This window comes from Platichthys flesus, chromosome 16 (assembly GCF_949316205.1).
Source record: "Platichthys flesus chromosome 16, fPlaFle2.1, whole genome shotgun sequence".
Taxonomy (NCBI): Eukaryota; Metazoa; Chordata; class Actinopteri; order Pleuronectiformes; family Pleuronectidae; genus Platichthys; species Platichthys flesus.
In genome coordinates, this window is record NC_084960.1 from 8,013,230 (window position 1) to 8,031,841 (window position 18,612).

The following is an 18,612-nucleotide window of genomic DNA, read 5'->3' on the forward strand; positions in this document are numbered from 1 at the left end:
GAACGTAGTCTCCGTAGCAGAATGTATACCTCACATCCTGCCTCCTCATGCTGCTATGGATGCTATGATACCTGATGTGTGAAACCCTTGCCTCACAGCTTTTTGCTTTTAGTTTGGTGGTATGACATAAGAAAGACCAAACGACACACAGGCAGTCACTCCTGAAGTATCTCAGAAGTTTGAGTGTCAAGAAGAACTTTGTAGGGTACGACTTTATCAGCTATGACAGACCTGGCTACCATAAATCAGCTTTAAAGACTTATCCATTAAAAAAAAAAAGCCTGAAGTGTCTGATCCCTGGAGGCAGGTATTAGCAGAAATCTACCCTTTGGCTCGGCTCCATTCTTGCGAGATAGATGAACACTTCTAATGCCCCAAAGTGTCCACAGAATGGATGTGCGCTGATCTTTGTGTGCTGTCTATGGCAAGAGGTGTGTGTGTGTGTGTGTGTGTGTGTTACCATTTATGGTTTGGTACCGCATTGGACCTAGATAACAGTGAGACACAGTTGATGTATGTGACTCTGTTTTGGTGTTAAATGTTACTGGGCTGGCATCAGCCAGCAGCAGAACAAGAATTGATGAATTTGTGACTCTGTGGCCCTAAAAAGGATTCACTGTTGCATCATGGGACAGAAAACCTTGCACAGGGGTGAAACCAGGCAAAAGGACGGAGAACAGACTCTTCTTTCCTCTCTATCTCTCTCATCTTGCTCAGTCTCCCGGAAAGCTAAAGGGTTGAAGACATGTTCATTTACATTCATTATATTCATCCAGATAATGGCTAACAGTAAGTCATCAAGGACCATTACTAGTTAACAGAGGACTATCTACTGAAAGCAGAAATTTCCTCTTCCTAATATTGGAAAGGTGATAACTGGATTAATGAACCCTTGGAGCCAAAGTGACGTCAAGACACATGTTTTTTTTTTGTCTTTTGTGAAACTACATTAACAGTCAAGTTTTCCATTAATAGATATTTTACAAAGAATAAGCAAAGCACCTACTCATCCTACAACAACCTGTGAGTCTGGAGGTGGGGTACCATCCATGGTGAGCACTGGGCAATGGTGAGCACCCAGTTGATGTTCTCCACCGCTTGAAGAGATTCAGCACACGCATGAGGAGAGTCAGAGTCAGAGTCAGGGAGGGCTGGTTTCATAAAAGCCCAGTTCAAAATGCCTTTGAGACGCTGCGTATCACACTGGATATGCCAGCGCTGTTTTTTTATACATTTGATGGGGAGAAGGATCTTAACGACGCGCAACTGGACAAAATGTCTGTGGCTTCTCCTGAGTGAATCACAATGCGGTCATGCCCGCACTATCACCGGATCACTGCTCTGCCGAGATGACTCCCAACGAGGCAAACACGCAGCTGCTGGAAGTGCTTCACCGTCACCAGTGCACAACAGAGAGTGTCCATAAAGAAAACCAGTGTCTCAAGCCATTTGAGGCGTCACCAAGGATTCTATCCAGTTGTCAGTTTATACTCAAGCGCTGATGCAAACAGTGTCTCATAAAAGTCATTGGTGGACGGCGGGGATATCCCTCAACCAGTCACTCACTCGAGCTGAAGTCAGTCACTTACTATAGCTTCATTTATTTTTTTGCATGGCGGAAACAGCAAACATCCTCTGATGCTGGCTGTTTGCTCCTCCACTTTGTGAGACTATCACTTTGTTATTCCTCAAAGCTAGCTAAACCGTTACCTCTGTGCTCTCCGGGCGTGTTGACATTTACAGGCCTCAAAGAGTCGGACAAAACTAGTCGCAATAGAGACAAATCCCAAAATATGTTTCCCCAGGACTAACGGTGGGGGGGGGGGGGGGTCAGCTGCCGGTGGCTGACGACTCACGAGGAAATGCAGATGGGCTTCCCATTTTTGTCATACTGGTACACAAACATCTTGATGCAGTGGGAGTTGGCTGGTGAGATCCAGGGACTGCTTGTGATGGAGAAGTTGTGGCTGGCGTAGAACGGCGGCGGCTGCTTGCGGCAGTGGACCAGCGCTCGCAGCACGTTGGCCGCCATGCCCCGGAAACGCTTGCTGATGAAGCAGTAGAGGAAAAAGTTGACACCGGTGTTGAGCAGGGCGAGCATGTTCGCCAGATCGGTGAGCACGTGGAGCAGTCGGCCGGCACCTGGGGAGGCTGGAGGGGGGGAGTAGAAGTGGTAGAGGATCATGAGGGTGCGCGGTGCCCACAACACAGCGAAAATGGAGGTGATGGCGAGGAGGATGGCGGTGGTCTTGCCGGTAGAGTAGCCGCGGAGGCGGAAACAGCTGCGACGTTTGCGTAGCTTACGCACGATGACAGCATTAAGGGAGAAGAAGACGGTGCAGGGAAGGAGGTAGACGGTGGCACAGTGAGCCCACACCAGGACGTGCTGGGCCACGGTTCTCCTGTTGCTCTCTCCTCCTCCTTCACCTCCTCCTCCTCCTCCTACACCACCACTGTCCATCCCCGGCAGGCTGTGCCATAGCTCAGGCCACCAGTAATAAGGAGCTGCAGACAACAAGCACCCAATATACACGGCAAAGATCACCCTCCGTGTGCGGGCTGGGTAGGAGACCGTGTGGTAGCGCAGCGGGTGGCAAACAGCGATGTAGCGGTCGACGGTCAGGGGCACGGTGATCCAGATGGAGGTGTGAATGGAGGAGAACTCCAGGACCTGCACGGCCTTGTTTAATGATGGCGGCAGCGGCGTGGCCAAGATAAAATCCTCCAGTATGAAATCAACAAAAACAATCAGGAGCAGGACTAGGATGTCAGCGGCTGCCAGAGCCAGGAGATAGTTGTAGGAGGACTTCTGACGACGCAGCACCAGCTGGGACAGGATGACCACTGTCAGGATGTTAGCTGGGGGGGGGGGGGGGTTGAAGAAGGAAGCGGTGGAGATGATTGATAAGGCAGACGGAGGAAAGAGGGAAATGATGGAAAGAAGAAAATAAATGATGAGATGGGAAAAGTAATGGTCACAGGTTGGGGAAGGGAAATAAACAGAGAAATTGAGTGTTAGTGGACAGATACTTTAAAAGGAGCAAAATTCATCCAGCTTGCAACGAACCAGACGGCCAAAGACACACAGGTGGACAAGAGTGACTCAGTGGACAAAAGAACAAACATATAAATGAAAGGTTAAAGGTTTGGATGTGTGTTTGATTTGATTTTCAGCACCGTGGCCACTTACCATGGAACAAACAATGCCCCAAATCCTCACTTCCAGCCCACAATATGCAAAAAGGTTAAAATGCTTTATCATCCTTATAGCCATTATGTACCATCCTCCTGCAGCTCCCCGGCCCACTCATCCTCCCCCTTTTTTTTTTCCACTTTTCCTTTTTCCCTTTCATCTACACCTGCTGGGTAATTCCAGCAGCACCTGCCTCTGCCTTTGGCCACCTTGTTATCTCAGGAGGGCAACGTGCAGCATCACAGCCGTGGCAATCTGCTGAGTTCACCATTGCTTCTCACCCCGCCGCTGGCAATTCAGTTCCCTGAAAGAAAGCACAAGGAAGCCCCATCTCCCCATGCATCTTTTGAAATGTTTTAATCCATCCTCCCGACACGTACTGTCATACTTCCTCTCCCATGCAGCCAAATCAAATGTTTCCCTCCCAACCTCATGTCTGTTTATTCTCGCTCACTTTCTCAGACAGAGCGGGTTAAATGCCCGGAAGGGGAACAGCATTCTCTTATTTTATTTTGTTTTTTCCGACCTGGACGCAGACCCGGATGTGATTTTACCAAATCATGACTTCTGTGTGGGTACATGAGTCAGGAGGAGCACGGCTCTCTCCCTCTCACATGGAACTGCTGCTCCCCAATTGAATTGATCAAGGTCATCACAAGCTTTTCTTTCTTTCTTGTCCTTTTCTCTTCCCTGTTTCCCACTGTGACCACAGGTGCATATTATTCCCGGGTTACTCCCATCACCTTGAGTTTGCAGGTTTGTGTGAGGTGAACACGTTTAAGGCTTTTCCCGAACCTATGGAGGAGAGCATCCGCTGGCTTTGTTCACACTGTTACTGGGATATGAAAACTCAAGATTAAAAAAAAAATAATAATTTCAATGCAATTTAACTATTGCTCTCAGGAAAACAAAATGCAAAATGTTCCCCTAGTAATAACCTCTGTCTGATTTGGTGCCATGAGTCAATGGAATTCTGGATTTTTATGGCTAACAATTAGTTTTTTGTAACCATTATTCCACTCTAACGGTCTGTTGATGGCCCTCGAGCCAGTTGTGGTTAAACAAATGGGTAAACGCTGGTTTTGATAAATGGGAAGAAGCCACATCATTTATTTGAATAAGGCCATTAGGTCGGCACCATGGGGGTGCAAACACTTTGGGTTTCTACTTTTCATCTCACAATGATGATGATAAAAGGAAACTTTTGTTTTACAGATTTGTAAAATCAAATCAAAATACGTTAAACGTCTGAAGCAACATGCAGCAGCTCTTGGCATTTTAAGGCTATTTCTAATTCTGCAAGTTGCAATGACGTGTTCACACATGCTGATCCCAAGGTCAAGACTGATTCAGTTTGTGAGTCAGGTTGTGCCATGTGGCTTTATTTTGAGGAAATCAATACTTTTCCAATGCATTCAAAGATTTCTGTTTCATACTGCAATTCACTGATCTCAACTCACAATCAAAGACACACAACAGTTCATCTCTCTTTTGCTAACCAGCCTTGTTTGGTGCAGCTCGCCGGTGCAGCATGAATCGGTTCCCTTCAGATAAAGATTCCTCTGACATCTGACATGCACTTAGCAGCTGTAACTATCCATATAGCATGTGTGTGTGTGTGTGTGTGTGTGTGTGTTTGGGTGTGTGTGTGTGTGTGTCTGTGGTCCTGTCCCCCCTGCAGTATTAGATCTGGGATTGGATTAAGTATGGCAGCTCCGAGTCTGGTACGTCACACTTCACAGTCTCAGCCACTATCAGCTGATTACAAATTACAACACCCGCCCCAGATAATGACTAAAGATGTCCTTGCCAGACTGGAGGATGTGCAGCAGAACACACAGAGCCACATTAACACATGCACGTGAAGACACACACACACACACACACACACACACAAACATGCAGATGATTAGGGATGCACCAATTCATTAACGTATGCTCTATCAATAACCATAAATGAGATGTCAAAGCAGTTTACAAGACCCGAAAAGCCAATATATGTGTGTTCGTGGTGGGGGCTGCTGGATTGCTGCACACTCCTCCGCCATCCCCTCTGCTTGCACACCCCACTATCCTGGAACAGACAAGTTAAATTGCTTTCTTGTTGAATCTTGGCTGAGTGTGCGATTGATTTCTTGGTTTCAGTTCCTTTCTTTCACTCTCTGTCTGTTTTTTGTTCTTTTCCAATTCGTCAGTTTGGGTAAATCAATACAAAATAACTGATAGGGATCATCGTGATAATGATTGTAAGCGCAGTACTTGCAATGAAACAAACTATTTGAAGACATTAAGTTGGAAACTCTATATTTTTGACTATCTGCCATTTTCAGATTGAATCAAGACAGTAATATCCAAGGTGAGTAAAGGTGTAAGAAGAAATCATTAATTCTGTTTATCTTGTTTACATTCCCAAAGGTTGCTCATCTTGTGAACTATCCATCTGTCAATACCTCCATCCATCCATCCATTCATCTATTCGTTATCTATACTTCATATCTATACCCAAACAAACTCCACTCTGCTGAATTATTCATTCCCTTTTTCTCAGTTCAACCACCTTCACCTGCAGCCTCAAAGCTGGTTTATCCAAGAGAAGTGATGTCATCAGTGCCTGTGTCTATGAGGAGAAGTTTCCTGCCAAGCAGCTTGAAAATCTCCTGTCGGTGATCCATCAACGATCCCACACAATAGACAACACCTTTAATGTAAGAACTTGCTTTGTCGACTGTACCTCTTCCGGTGGACTCTCTCACTTTGCCTCTCTCTCTCTCTCCACATTCTGCTAAACACGGCAAAGTGACACGAAATGGAAACGGTGAGGTATTGACTGTCACAGGCTGGGTATTATTCTGTTTGGGTTCCCCCCGAGAGACAGGGCCTTCAACACACAAACAAAGGGGATCTGTGGCGAGCTTGACATTTCCATTTAGCTCTTGCCAGCTTGCACCGGGTCGCCCATTCATTTCAAGTGACTCCTGCTCTTTGCGTTGTCTCTGGGGCCGAGGGGTGCTGGAGGGGAGGGGGTCAGATGGAGCTGCTCGGCATTCTGCAGGTATAGAGGCACATGCTGGGCTCGTCTCAGTGGGGGCGGACGAGTTGCGAGGGATGAATGAGCAGAGAAGACACATGAAGAGGACACTCACACACGTCCATGTGTGCAAACAGAGAGATCGGCATCGCACGCCCGGACCCTGACGTTCAGAGACACATGTCCTCATATTTCCCTTTTTTTCTCTTTGCACGGAAAAATAAGTCTTGTGCATTTATCTGTCTTTCTGTCCACATGCGTGACCCCTGTATGTCTGTTTGTGCCATAGTGCTTTTGTGTCTCCAGCCTTGCCCCCCCCCACACCCATTCATTTAACGAAGGACAGGGCCATTGACGTTGTTTAGCGGGAAAAGACAAGGCAAAGCGAACTCCCTGAGGTGTGTAATGAGGGTGACTCATCCCGCCACTGAAGGGACATGTACAGACGGGCTGTCGACAAACGACACTGGCTGGTTAACCCCTCCCAAGCGGTGGTAAAACACAAGCCGCTGCCACCCCCCCACATACTGTAAGGTTTCATCATGGGCATTACATACAGAATATTGTACCCAATAGATAAATAGAAATGAAAGTGAGCACTGTCTGTTTTTTTCTTTTTGTCATTTGAGGGAAATTGAGGTTTGGCTTTGAAGGCTTATCGGGAGGCTAATAAGATGAGAGGTGAAGAGAAGAGGGGGGGGGGGTGAGGAAATAGATTAACAGAGGAGGAAAGAGTGGTCCGAGGAAGGTCACAAAGAGTTAAAAAGAGAGAGAGAGAGTGAGAGCAGGAGATATAGAGAGGGAATAGAAGGGAAGATTAGATGGAAAGACAGAGAGGGAGGTACGGAGGAGAGGAGAGCGGTGAGGAGGTGGGAGGATAGGAAGAGAGACAGGGGGGAGAGGGGTGATATCAAAGCTTGCTTCAAAGGTCACTGGCACTTTGTTCCTGATGACAACCATTTCCCTTTTGTTTTGTCGAAGTGTCAGAGCGGATATGAAACAGGGCGAGTCCTTAATTCGGCCGAAACAAAAACCAGAGTCACGGCCCCTCGACCAAAAAGAAACATACAGTGAAGATTAGACTTTTTTGTTTTTTCGGACCTGCTTTTAGAATAAAGATTTAGTCAAGCCATGGTTTTGTCGTTGAGCCAAATCACATAACGTTTTCATCCCTTTTAACTTACATTGAAGTGTGAAACATTTAATTTGATTCCATCAAAAAACAACAACACAATTAAGCTTAATTAGAGATGTTAGAATGAATGTGGACGATAAGGAGAAGCTCATAAATAAGAAAAAATAGCGAGAGAAAGAATGAGAAGAAGAGAGAAAACAATATGAATGGTGACAGATGATTTAATTTGAATGGGCATATTAAGAGAAAGAGGCCCTGGTTGCTGCTAATGATATTGATGCTCTGCTGCCTGGGCGCCTCTCCAGCCAATCAATGTAGACTCAAGCAACAGCGAGTCAAAGTTTGGAGATGAGTGGTTTTAACTGCATCAGGGCTAAGGCTACATCTATAGTGTTACATTTTCATTTGCAAACAGCTTTTTCAAACTCAAACCCTCTCTAACCACATCAGAGTTTTAATCCCTGTATACATATATATATATACACACAACTCAAAATTAATTATTCATCTTCCATCGGATTTGGATCTGCACCAAAATCTCAAAGGTTCTCTCCCCTGATCCAAACCACATCCTTCCACCAAGTTGTGTGGTAAAATGTTCCATAAGAGACAAAAACAAACACAACTGAAAACATAACCTCCTTCCTTTACGATTCCAGCTTTGAAAAAAAAAAACGTGAGAGGTAGATCTATGAGAGAGACAAGGAGACACGAAGAGGAGGCAAAACAAAACAGAAAACACAAAGATCAGATCGCAGCACTGCAGTCTTCATCAGATTGATTTATGACCGTTACATACAGGGATCTAGGTTCTCAACAGCAGGGATAGCATCTTGTTGTCAGCTCTGTCACTGCATCAACAACATCTCTAATTTATTGCCTCAAACAACACCTCCCTCCGCCCTGGCCTCCTCTGTCCTTAGACTTGTCACCGCCATGAAAATCCGACGTCGTCTTTCCCTCCCTCCCTTCCTCCCCCCATTTTCCCAAACTGGAGACAAACCAGATCGCGAAGAAATCTCAACTTCCCTCCGTTTGATTTATTTGCTCTCTGTCTTTTCTCCACTCGGTCCATGCTTCAACACAAACCTTCACTTCCCTTCCTCCCCAGTTCTGCCTCCCGAACTTAACCTACACTTACACTGATAGCATCTATTAACAGGCCTCCATCCCACCACAGGTGCCATTCTACTGGTGCAGGTGGACAGATCAATGGTCCAAACGGAAAATCAATTGGGCCCATCTCTTGATTAGGTAGGGCTGACACACGGGCCAATACTGTGACACGTAGCAGGGGGTTGTTAGAGCTGAGCATCCCGGACCCTTTTCCCCTGGGTGCGTGGATAAGTGGAAGGGGGAGGAGATGTTTTTCCAATTCGCATGTGCGCCGGCCGCACCACTGACTGTTGACTAACCACTAAACCACACAAACCGAGCACACCAACACATTGTGCTGTGAGAGAACACACGTGTGGGGGTGAATAAGTGAAGGAGGGTTGCTCTGAAAGCCTCGCAGCATGCAAAAGAAAACACAAGCACACAAACCCCCTTGCTGTCAGGCTCAACACCTAATGTGACACGAGGACATCTGCACCAGTTTCATCGGGGTAAAAAGCTCTGAAGAAGCAAATGAAAAAAATGACATATACTGTTTTATCAACAGAATCCAACAAGATACACGACCAAACACGTCGTTTGTTTCAGCCCACTGAACGAGACAGATGTTTTCTGATCAGACGCAACCTATCAACATCATTTGATCCCACTTCAGACTCCGACTTGGTCAAGGTAAAGTTGAAATAGGGTAAATATGCGACATTTAAAGCCTGTGAAACGCTCCCTCCATTGAATGTAAACAAATCCAAATCTTGTTTTCTTGTGGGAGAGTCCGACTGTTTCCAAGGTCGAAAACAAACTTCCGTAGATGTCTGTGCTCACAGTGTTTGATTTGAATCACTGAAAGTCATGACACAGGGGGCGGTGTGGCCTAGGGGGTACAATGGTCGTACTCCAACAAGAAGGTTGCCGGTTCAAACCCCCCTCTTCCCCATCTGCATGCCGAAGTGTCCTTGGCAAGATACTGAACCCCTAAATGCCCCCTCATAAATGTTGAGTGTACTAATTGTAAGTCGCTTTGGACAAAAGCGTCAGCCAAATGACATGTAATGTAACAAACACCCAACTGTCAGATTTCATGTTAGCCACCATAAAAACAGGTCATTTTTGTAATTTCATCCCCCATATGTTCCTATTCAAGTGTAAATGACAATTTTTTTTATCAAAAACCTAATTAGCTCACAACATATTTAATGTAACATTTTTGAAAATGACGCGAAAGTGTTCGTCCCTAGCTTTTCAGTCGACTTTGAATGGGCTTTCTCCTTCAGCTACACATTAACGCCCAACACACCCAACAGATTATTACAAAGCAACTGCGTTTATGCCATAAGGACTTCTTCATGTGCGTTTCATAAAAAATGTAGATGCACCGAGCGGAGAGATGTCGATGCACTTGGCTCTGATAGTCAGAGCAGCTTCTCTTGCACGTCTCGCAGGGAATCGGCTGATGGAACACTCTGCAGTTTAAGTGCTTGAAGACAAACTGTACGTTACAAAGAGCGGGCTTCACTCGTGCAATCCTGGCGTGTTCGAGGCCGAGGCACTGGGCCCACTTCTTCATTGTGCTGCTTGCTATGCCAGCACACGTCTGTTCTGTCTCGATCAGTGTGGAGCGAGTGGAGGGAGAGGCAAAGAGAGAGAGAGCGAGAGAGAGAGAGAAAGAGCGATTAATTAAAAATGTGACAATTCGTCTCGGCTGCGGCGTCTGTAGCTCCCCCACTCAGGGCTCGGAGGTGCTACTTCACTGGCTCTGCTGTTATTAATCTCTCCCTCCCTCTCTTCACTCTGCTCCTCTTCCTCCTCTTCCTCTGGCTGTCCTTCCCCACTCTTCGCTCTCCACCTGTTCGTCCCCTTTTGTGCACAGCTTCAGGTTCATCATTTCCCGAGGTCACACAGTCATCTATTCCCCCACCACTCGACTTGCATAATCCATTCGGCCATCATCTCGCTTCTCACCCTCAGATAAGTGTTCTCGATGCTTGAAGTGACCCCCACCACCCCCACCTCTCTCTCTCTCTCTCTCGCTCGCTCTCTCTCTCTCTCTAGCCTGTCCGTCTGCAGCCTCAGAGGTCAAAGCCTGTGGGAGCATGTGCAGCCCTGTTGCTGTTAACTAATAAAGCATTGGCTGCTGATCAAGGCAACAGCCGCCGATCCATCAGGAGTGTTTAATATGTGTGGGTCTGTAGGTCACACTGCTACTACTCACACACGCCGCCCTCATGAAACATTCATGGTTCAGCTCGCGAGGAACGAGCTGTGCCACAATGATCGAATGAGTCGAAACTTGCTGCTGCAAAATATCAGCCGGCTGCACTCGCCCCTGCCATTAATACAGACAACTATTGTATTACACACGCTTATTGTTGGCCTGTGATTAAACAAACGGCCTCCAATGTGTTTGTTTAGAGGCAGCGGAATCAAATTGATACCCGGGGGGGACTTCTGATGGCAGCAGAGGGAGCTGCTCGTGCAAGACTTGACTTGACGTCCATGCGGGAGAACTAAATGGGGCTGAGAATTGATCAGGAGGAGAGACTCTCACTTTTACGGAGACAGCAAATCTTGTGGAGCAACTGCAGTCTTGGCATGCAAGCGCTCTTCCCTTTGCACCGCAGATTTGTTTTCAACCAGAACAGCTTCGGCTGTTGAAGGCTACTCAGAGCTGAATACGATGTTTCCCTCGTGCAGCGGCAGTGACAGCACAATGAAGAGCAATGTGCTGCAGCTGAATATCTTCTTAAACTTGAAAAGCTCTCAATGAATCGCAGAGTGAAATCTCTGCACTTTTCCATTTCATGTGACCTCCAGGTTTTCTCTCTCTTTCTTTCTTTTCTGTCACTGCACACGAACACACACACACACACACTCTGCTTCCCCGTGTGAGACTAGGGCAGCGCTGACAGATCACACAGGGAGATGGAGGCAGTGAATGGCTCTGACAGTGACAAACCAATCAGTGGTGAAGACACAACACGGGCGTGTCACTCACTCAGGTCCTCTCAAGGATCCTTGTAACACACCTGAGGTCAAACCCGAGTCATTCCACACATTATCATCAACTCCAGGTCAACACAAAAGACACACACGCAACTACGAGTCCACAATCAGACTTTAGTGATGCTCTGCACACACTGTTGCCGTGTTACCTCTTTAATTTAGCGGTGCGACAAAGGGACGGCCATATGTGCAAACAAGTAGATACAAACAACAAGTGCATGCACAGGTGATTGCCACAAGGTCAGAACGACCAATCAACAGCGTGTGAGCGGAGTGGGGCACTGAGGAGCAGATGTGGAAGACATGCACGCTCCCCAACCTGCAGACAAGTGCACGACAAATCAAGATGCAAAGCGGGACGTGCATCACACAGATGCAGGCTCAGGTCAAAAGCAAATTAACACTGAATGAGACGTGCACGTGATCGGACACACATGCACACACGCACACATACATTAAGGACATCTCTTACCTGGTAGGCCCAGACAGAGCAGCACACTGTAGTAGATAACAGGCAGCGGTCCGAGAGGGCATCCCCGGGCCACCTCGGAGGGGGGCTGCCCCGGGCTCCAGGTGCTCCCATTTGGGGGAAAAACAGGGAAGATGTGGCTGTGCTCCATGGTCTCGTCCTCTTCCTCAGCTGAGCTCTGTGTCAAGAAGCCTGGTCGCCGGTTCGGGAGAGAGGGTGCTCTGTCCTTGGCTGCCAATCAGCATGAGTGTGTGTAAGGGTTTGTTTGCGCGAGACGGCAAGGTTGAGTGTCTGAGGAGGAGGAAGGAATGGGAAGAGATGGAGGAGAGAGGGTGTGTGATGGGGAGAGGGAGACAGCAGACGGGGAGATGTGAGAGATGATATGTGTTAGTGGGTGACGAAGAGGAGAGAGGAGGCGAGAGGAGAGGAGCGGGGAGGTGAGTGTGAAGGTAGAAGTGGAGAGGGGAGGATGCAGCCGGAGTGTGTGAGCGAAGGGGGAATGAGAGCGAGTCGAGAGCGCAGCGGGGGAAGGAGGGGAGAGAGGAGGAGAGAGAGGAGGAGAGGAGGAGAGAGAGAGAGGGAGAGAGGGAGGGAGGGAGAGGAGGGAGGTAGATGGTGAGGAAGGGCACTGCAAAGAGCAGAAAGTGAGGGAGAGAGACGGAGGCTGAGGGGTAACGTGTTCCCGACAGTGAGGGGGACAATAAAACTGACGAGGAGCCAGATGTGACAGATGAGAAAAGATAAATGGAGGTTTAAGCTGACTGTAATAAAAAAAAAAAGGACATTGTGTTTGCCCTTGTCATTTCGTTTTCATCTTTCAACATGTGTCTCTTTCATTTCTTTATTCACTAACCTGACTTGCTTTTCACCATTTGTCCCCAGCTACACGTGCACACGCTTCCGAACATGTGGGCCACAAGCTGCTTTGCTTCATGGAGACATTAACACAAACCTAACATGCGTTGCAATAGCATGTGACCGCACACGTGTATAGGTGTGTGTGTGTGTGGGTGGGAGTGGGGGCTGCATGGCTCTCAATCTCATTTGCTAGGCAGTGCGAACTATGTGAATCTCCAGCTAAGACGTGTTAATGATCACAGAGCTGACGGTGGGAAGAACAATTTTTTTCATTTTTTTTAAGACACACTGGTTTCGTCTGGTTATCACTCGCTTTGATGACGACAACACTGAAATATTTTCCTAATAAACTTCATCTGTCCACTTTACAATCTGTTGTTGAGGTTAAAAAATATATATTTTTCTGAGTTGAAGAACCTTCTAGATTCTATAGCATAAGAACAAGCAATGACCCGAGTCCATATTCCAGTGTTTTTCAGAGGAATTTGATGAATACAATATTAAAGTACAGTTATGGGACCAATTTATAAATCTGCTCTTGAAAGTAGTGTCTTGTGTTTAATTATTTAGCAGGTAAAAAGATATCTTGAATAATATGAGAAGGTGAACAACATCAACAATCTTTAGGAAACAAATATTTTTTATTGTGTCTGCCAAGGAGGTGGTTTTTTCACCCATGTCCATTTATACGTTTGTTTGTAAGCAGATATTTTTCTTTGATTTTCCATCTACTATACCAACTAGAAAAACTACTGTATATTAGTTTTGAGATACTTCACATCACATTTCAGCCATAACATCTCACGTCATACTTCTACTCCACAGGGAAAATACATCGAACTGAAGCTAATGCTATTGTGTGGATAAAGAAGAACATGAATAACAGGTTGTTCAAAGGAGTTTGACTACCAGCTACCGCACAAAAATAATACCAACCACACCAAACCATTAAAAATATTTCAATATTAATATAATTCATGATAACAAACGCCCCAACAGGAACCATTTGTGCTTTCATTTAAATCCTGGCCTGTGCACATTCACTGAAACTGACTGGACTTTTACATGATGTCTTTAAGGACCTCACTTCATTTCAAACCTGTTCTTCTCTACTATTGAGAAATCATATATATTATTCTGAAAAATAAACTTTCAAGCCACAGGACAAATTTTTTTTTACAATATACAGTGTGTATAGTTGGTATTACTCCTCCTTATTCTCACTGTGAGAGTACTTTGGACCGTTTATGGGTTTTCTGTACGTGCAGAAAGCAGACACCAGAGCCGCTCTGGCATGAGCACGGTGAAACATCGGATCCATTTAGAAGGCTGTCCTCTCTCTTTTGAGGCCAAGGCCACCGCTCCACAGGTCCAAGCTGTCTGAGTGACATATCCCCTAAAAGCAAGAGCATGTGCCTGTGACAGTGGCCGGAGGGGGGACGAGTTTAAAGGGTCATGAAGAAGGAGGGAAAGACAGGGGTTTCTGTTGGAAGAACGGACCTCATGAGTCACTGAGCATGTGGAGAGGCAAGGGATCAACCTGCTTACAGCCTCAGGTATATAGCATCTCTGGATTAGATACAGGGCACTGTAGGAAAAGAGGAATTCATCACGAGACAGTCCAATAATGGCTGATCTTTTTCCGCACTGGAGTCAGTTGGAGGAGTGAAGGAAAGGTGTGAAGGAGCGAGGGTAAGCAAGAGGAGTGCAAAGGAGCAATCACGCGCTCTTAATTCTTTTCCCCTACATGTGAACAAATGAGCTGCGGGGGACTCTGGACGGGGAGCGCCACGATTAAGTGTTAAATAAAATATGGCCTGCTGACGTGAATTGATAATGGAGAAATGTGGGACAGAGGAAGGTGATTCTTCAAGAGTAGAGCGTGTAGCTGTGAAAGACCCCCACAGGGGCAGTGCCTGGCTGCTCGGCAGTACTTAATACAACATCATCATTGGTCCTTGTCACACAAACTCAATTACACGTAATCTTCTGGCGCTTTGATGTAAGTGTGATTGTGTTGTGTGTGGGTTGCTGTGTGCAGTTGGATTCGATATACAGATACTGTGTGCGTGTGTGTGTGAGAAAGTGTATCTGATGTGTAACTATAAAGTGTTGTTGCTCTTCAGCCCCAAACCAGGGCAGGTTATTGTTTTCATGTATCGTGGCCCTACTTCCACTAGACCTGCATATGTGTGTGTGAGGTCAGGTTATGTTTATGCAGGATATTAGTGTGTGTGTATGTGTCACAGAGAGACGCGTTCTGTGTACGTGTGTGTTATTAATTCATTTCATCATCATTACACACATTGTCAGGGGAGCTCGCACTGCAGCTCCTCACCGATCTGAACGATCACATGCACAAATGTGCAAAACCCAAACACGTGCTGTGACGTTATTGATTCAAAAGCCTCTGCAAATGTGAACCATGTTGATGTTTATGGTTTGTTACCGAGCAGGATAAGGCTCGCCTGTGTGGCACTGAGATACGTTTTCATCTCACAGTTAATCGTGTGCAACCATTGAATATAACAACTCCTGGAAGTAACACTATAAAATGACAACAAGGGGAACAAGACAAAGGGCTTGCGAGGTCAGGGCTTATTCGTATGAACAACTGTCCAATCAATAGTCTTCACCTACCTTTGAGAGTGGCTGGGTGTCACTGTCTCCAGGAAGACATTCATAATAATGTACAATGCACATGAAGCTGCTTTCAGACCTGCACTGAACTCCACAGAACCTCGGGACATTCTTAGGAGGAGGTGAACGAGTAACGAGGAAGAGCCTCAGCACTTTCTGTGGACTTTCTCCGGCCAGAACGATGGTATCCAAAGCGACTAACAAAAGTGCATTTAACCATGAGGGTAAAAACCCAAAACAACGAGAATCAAGTAAGTCGAATTTGCTTCAAAAAAGCCCAACTGCAAAGAGCTACATGTAAGTGCAACTATCTATTAAGATAACACAGCAGGAGACCCTCCAGCAGGATCCCCCCCGAGTGAGTGGATGTGTTGAAGACATTTCTAACATGCGACAGACTAAAACTAAAAACAAAACAAAAAGAAAGCCAATATCTGCGTCAATTTTGGTCAATCTTGAGTCGAAACATTTTTCCAAACAGGTTTGGAAAAATGCAGGAAATCCTCAAGTAAAAGAACGAATGGGTTGAAGAAATGGTTGGACACACAACATTTCCATTGATTTCACGGAGAATGTTTCATGGATCAAGATGAAACCAAACCAGGCATGTTTAGGGGACTGATATCTATGAGTCTGGTGCAATTTGGTGCAGATAGAAATTGAAATCTGCATCTGGTGAATTTAAACGTGGTCTCACGAGGGGACTGTTGGGCTCCGGTGGAGGTGTGTGCTGTGTCCGTGCTTTTCTACTTGTGGAGATGTTTCCGTCTGGACCACAGAAGCGGTGAACAGATGGACTGTCATCTTTAACTTACGCTGCTAACATGTCCAAAAAGTATAGAACCAGCTGACGAAACACAAGGGAGAATAATGGAGACTCCGGCGTGCAGGGAGTCCCGGGGAATTTGTCTCAGTCGCCTGTTAAATCCATCAGAAAGTTGTCACGTATCAGGTAGCATTAATTATGGATGTCGTCTGTGATGGCTGGCCTGTTTGTTTTGTCTGCCAGGCAAAATTGGACTCTGTATTTGAAGACGAATGTGTCAGCGAGGTCACACGTGAGCGACGCGCTGCTCTCCCGTTCCTCCTCTTCTCCAAACAAGAGCCGGCGCCTGGCGAGTAATGAGGCGGTTGGGAAGAAACAGGAGCAACGGTGAGAGAAAGAGGGCGAGAGACAATACGACTGCAGGGTGTTGAATAAAACATAACGGATGGATGGATGACTGGGGGAGCTCTCAGCTGCTGCTGCTGGAAAGCCAGCATGTAAAGAACAAAATGACTTTCAAACAAACATATAACCTGTGAAACAAAGACTGTGTGTGACACGACTCCACTACCGGCAATTATTCTGAAAAGAAGCCAAAACAAGATAGGAACCCTGCGATATTTTCATTTTTGTTGGAGCAACGTTAACGATATCTCATTATTCACTAAAATTACTAATTAAAACCAACCCCACTGGGAAAACTGAGCAGACCACCTAAAATGACAGAAGCCATTGACATAGAGTCTGTGAGTCAGCAACAAGTTTTGATTTCACCTCAAAACAACACATTCAGACAGGAAATGAGCAGAATCTAACTAATTTACACATCCAGAAGCTGCTGAGCAGGCCGGGGCAGGCCGTCCCTCCACTGTCCCAACACCAGGGTACTGGTGCTCGGTCTCTCTGGACTGGGCAGTCCAGCTCTTGCCCCAGTCCTGCACTGGGGACCAGCTGTTCTGAGCAGGTTTTTATAATACCTCTGTCATTAGACTTAGGAAATGGAGACTGTTAACACGGCTGCAGCTGAGACTAAAGCCCCAAGGCCCTGTCTGCAAATTACATTGTTCTCACAAACAATCCCATTGAAGACGCCCAGTGAGGAGCGACTGTGGCTCTGGAGAGGGAAGCTTTGATGGTCTAGTTTCAGCCGCTCCTATTAGTGAGTTTGTGGACATCACTGCCAATGAAAATCATTTTCACCAGTAAAATTTGATTTTAGATCTGCAACAACACTAAAGACGGGCTCATAACTTCTTCTCTGGTTTTCATTTCTGCAGTAGACATTAGTTTTTAAGATGTTGTTCATTCCAAAAACTCAGCATCTCTGCTCGCAGTTTATCAACAGTTTCCATCTCATGCTCCTGTCCACTGTGATTTCCACTGGTCTGCTTTAGCTGATTTATGTACAGGCCCAGTCTGGTCAGTGGCTGTTTTCTGTTGTCCAGACTGATGAGTGTTTGTTTGCAGTGAGGCTTCTGTTATCGATCACAGCAGATGGCATCACATTGTGTTTGATCAGCGTGTACATGAGAGGAGATCCTGAGCCGAGCATTACATTTTTTTAATCAGAAGGATTTAAAGAGGCCAGATAGCGTCCAATAAAAAAAAAAAAACATTAGTTAAAAGTCACGCCAATACTTTTTCTTATGCAATTAGTATTTTCTTTCTACCTTTACACATTAAAAAATCTATCAATAAAATCTATCAATAGACTTGTGTGGCAGTTTCAACCCAAAGGTTGAGAATCACCGTAGAGAGAACTAATAAATAGATCTTAATAGAATGTCAGCAATAAAATCCTGAGGGTAAAATAAAATGGGCTCAAATCAAACACTACGTCTGAGCTGCCTTAAAGGTACATCCCACGATTCACCTTCATCTCTTAACTCTGTAGCTCTCATCATAACACGCACTTTCTCATTTTTGTCTATTTTCTGTTTGACTTTCATTTTTGTTATACTCTTAAGTATACAGTAATTCATACTTTTTTATATTATATTATAATAATAATATATAGCTTAAAGAGATACTTCAAGCAAAACTGAAAATTCCCCACTTTGCTGATGGATGGGTCCACAGAAAACTTTACGAGTTTCAGGGATAAACATTGTTAATAGAGGACGTTTAGGCTAAACACAGGCTAGTAAATTACGTCGTTTCCAGTTGAATTTGAACACCCCACCCACCCCTCCATTGGCATAGTGGTAGATAACGAGTGAATTTACATTTTTGGGTGAACTATCCCTTTAACAGCCACTTCATTCTACTATCTAACAATATGATCTCATCTCATTCTCGTCTTATATTATCTTAATAAAACAACGGAAACCCACCGTCCCGTGCAGCAAGAGGCAGCTCTGTCCTGCAGCGCCCCCACGAGGCCCCCCGCGGTAATCGCGTGGTCCGG

At 45.8% G+C, this 18,612-nt stretch overlaps 1 protein-coding gene across 3 annotated transcripts; it reads right to left on the reverse strand.

The window, feature by feature from the left end:
- Positions 1-1,706: 1,706 nt before the first annotated feature.
- Positions 1,707-12,297, reverse strand: gpr139 (G protein-coupled receptor 139). Of its 3 annotated transcripts, XM_062408668.1 has the most exons (4): positions 11,945-12,137; positions 7,789-7,791; positions 2,452-2,859; positions 1,707-2,412 (listed from the first exon to the last, which is right to left on the reverse strand). In XM_062408668.1, exons 1-4 carry the CDS (start codon positions 12,090-12,092, stop codon positions 1,853-1,855), a joined length of 1,119 nt encoding a protein of 372 aa, XP_062264652.1. In that variant the 5' UTR covers positions 12,093-12,137; the 3' UTR covers positions 1,707-1,852. The 3 variants fall into 3 exon arrangements, with proteins under 3 accessions (XP_062264652.1, XP_062264651.1, XP_062264650.1); XM_062408667.1 differs by lacking the exon at positions 7,789-7,791 and having other exon boundaries at positions 2,473-2,859; positions 11,945-12,297; XM_062408666.1 differs by lacking the exon at positions 7,789-7,791 and having other exon boundaries at positions 1,707-2,859; positions 11,945-12,297.
- Between the last annotated feature and the right edge of the window lie 6,315 nt (positions 12,298-18,612).

What these genes read in the sequence shown, in the direction of transcription:
- gpr139 (XM_062408666.1), bottom strand. Translation starts at nt 12,092, where the DNA reads ATGGAGCACAGCCACATCTTCCCTGTTTTTCCCCCAAATGGGAGCACC. An exon ending in GCTCTGTCTGGGCCTACCAG is followed by an intron (nt 2,860 to 11,944) that starts GTAAGAGATGTC and finishes CCCCCCCCCCAG; the next exon opens with CTAACATCCTGACAGTGGTC.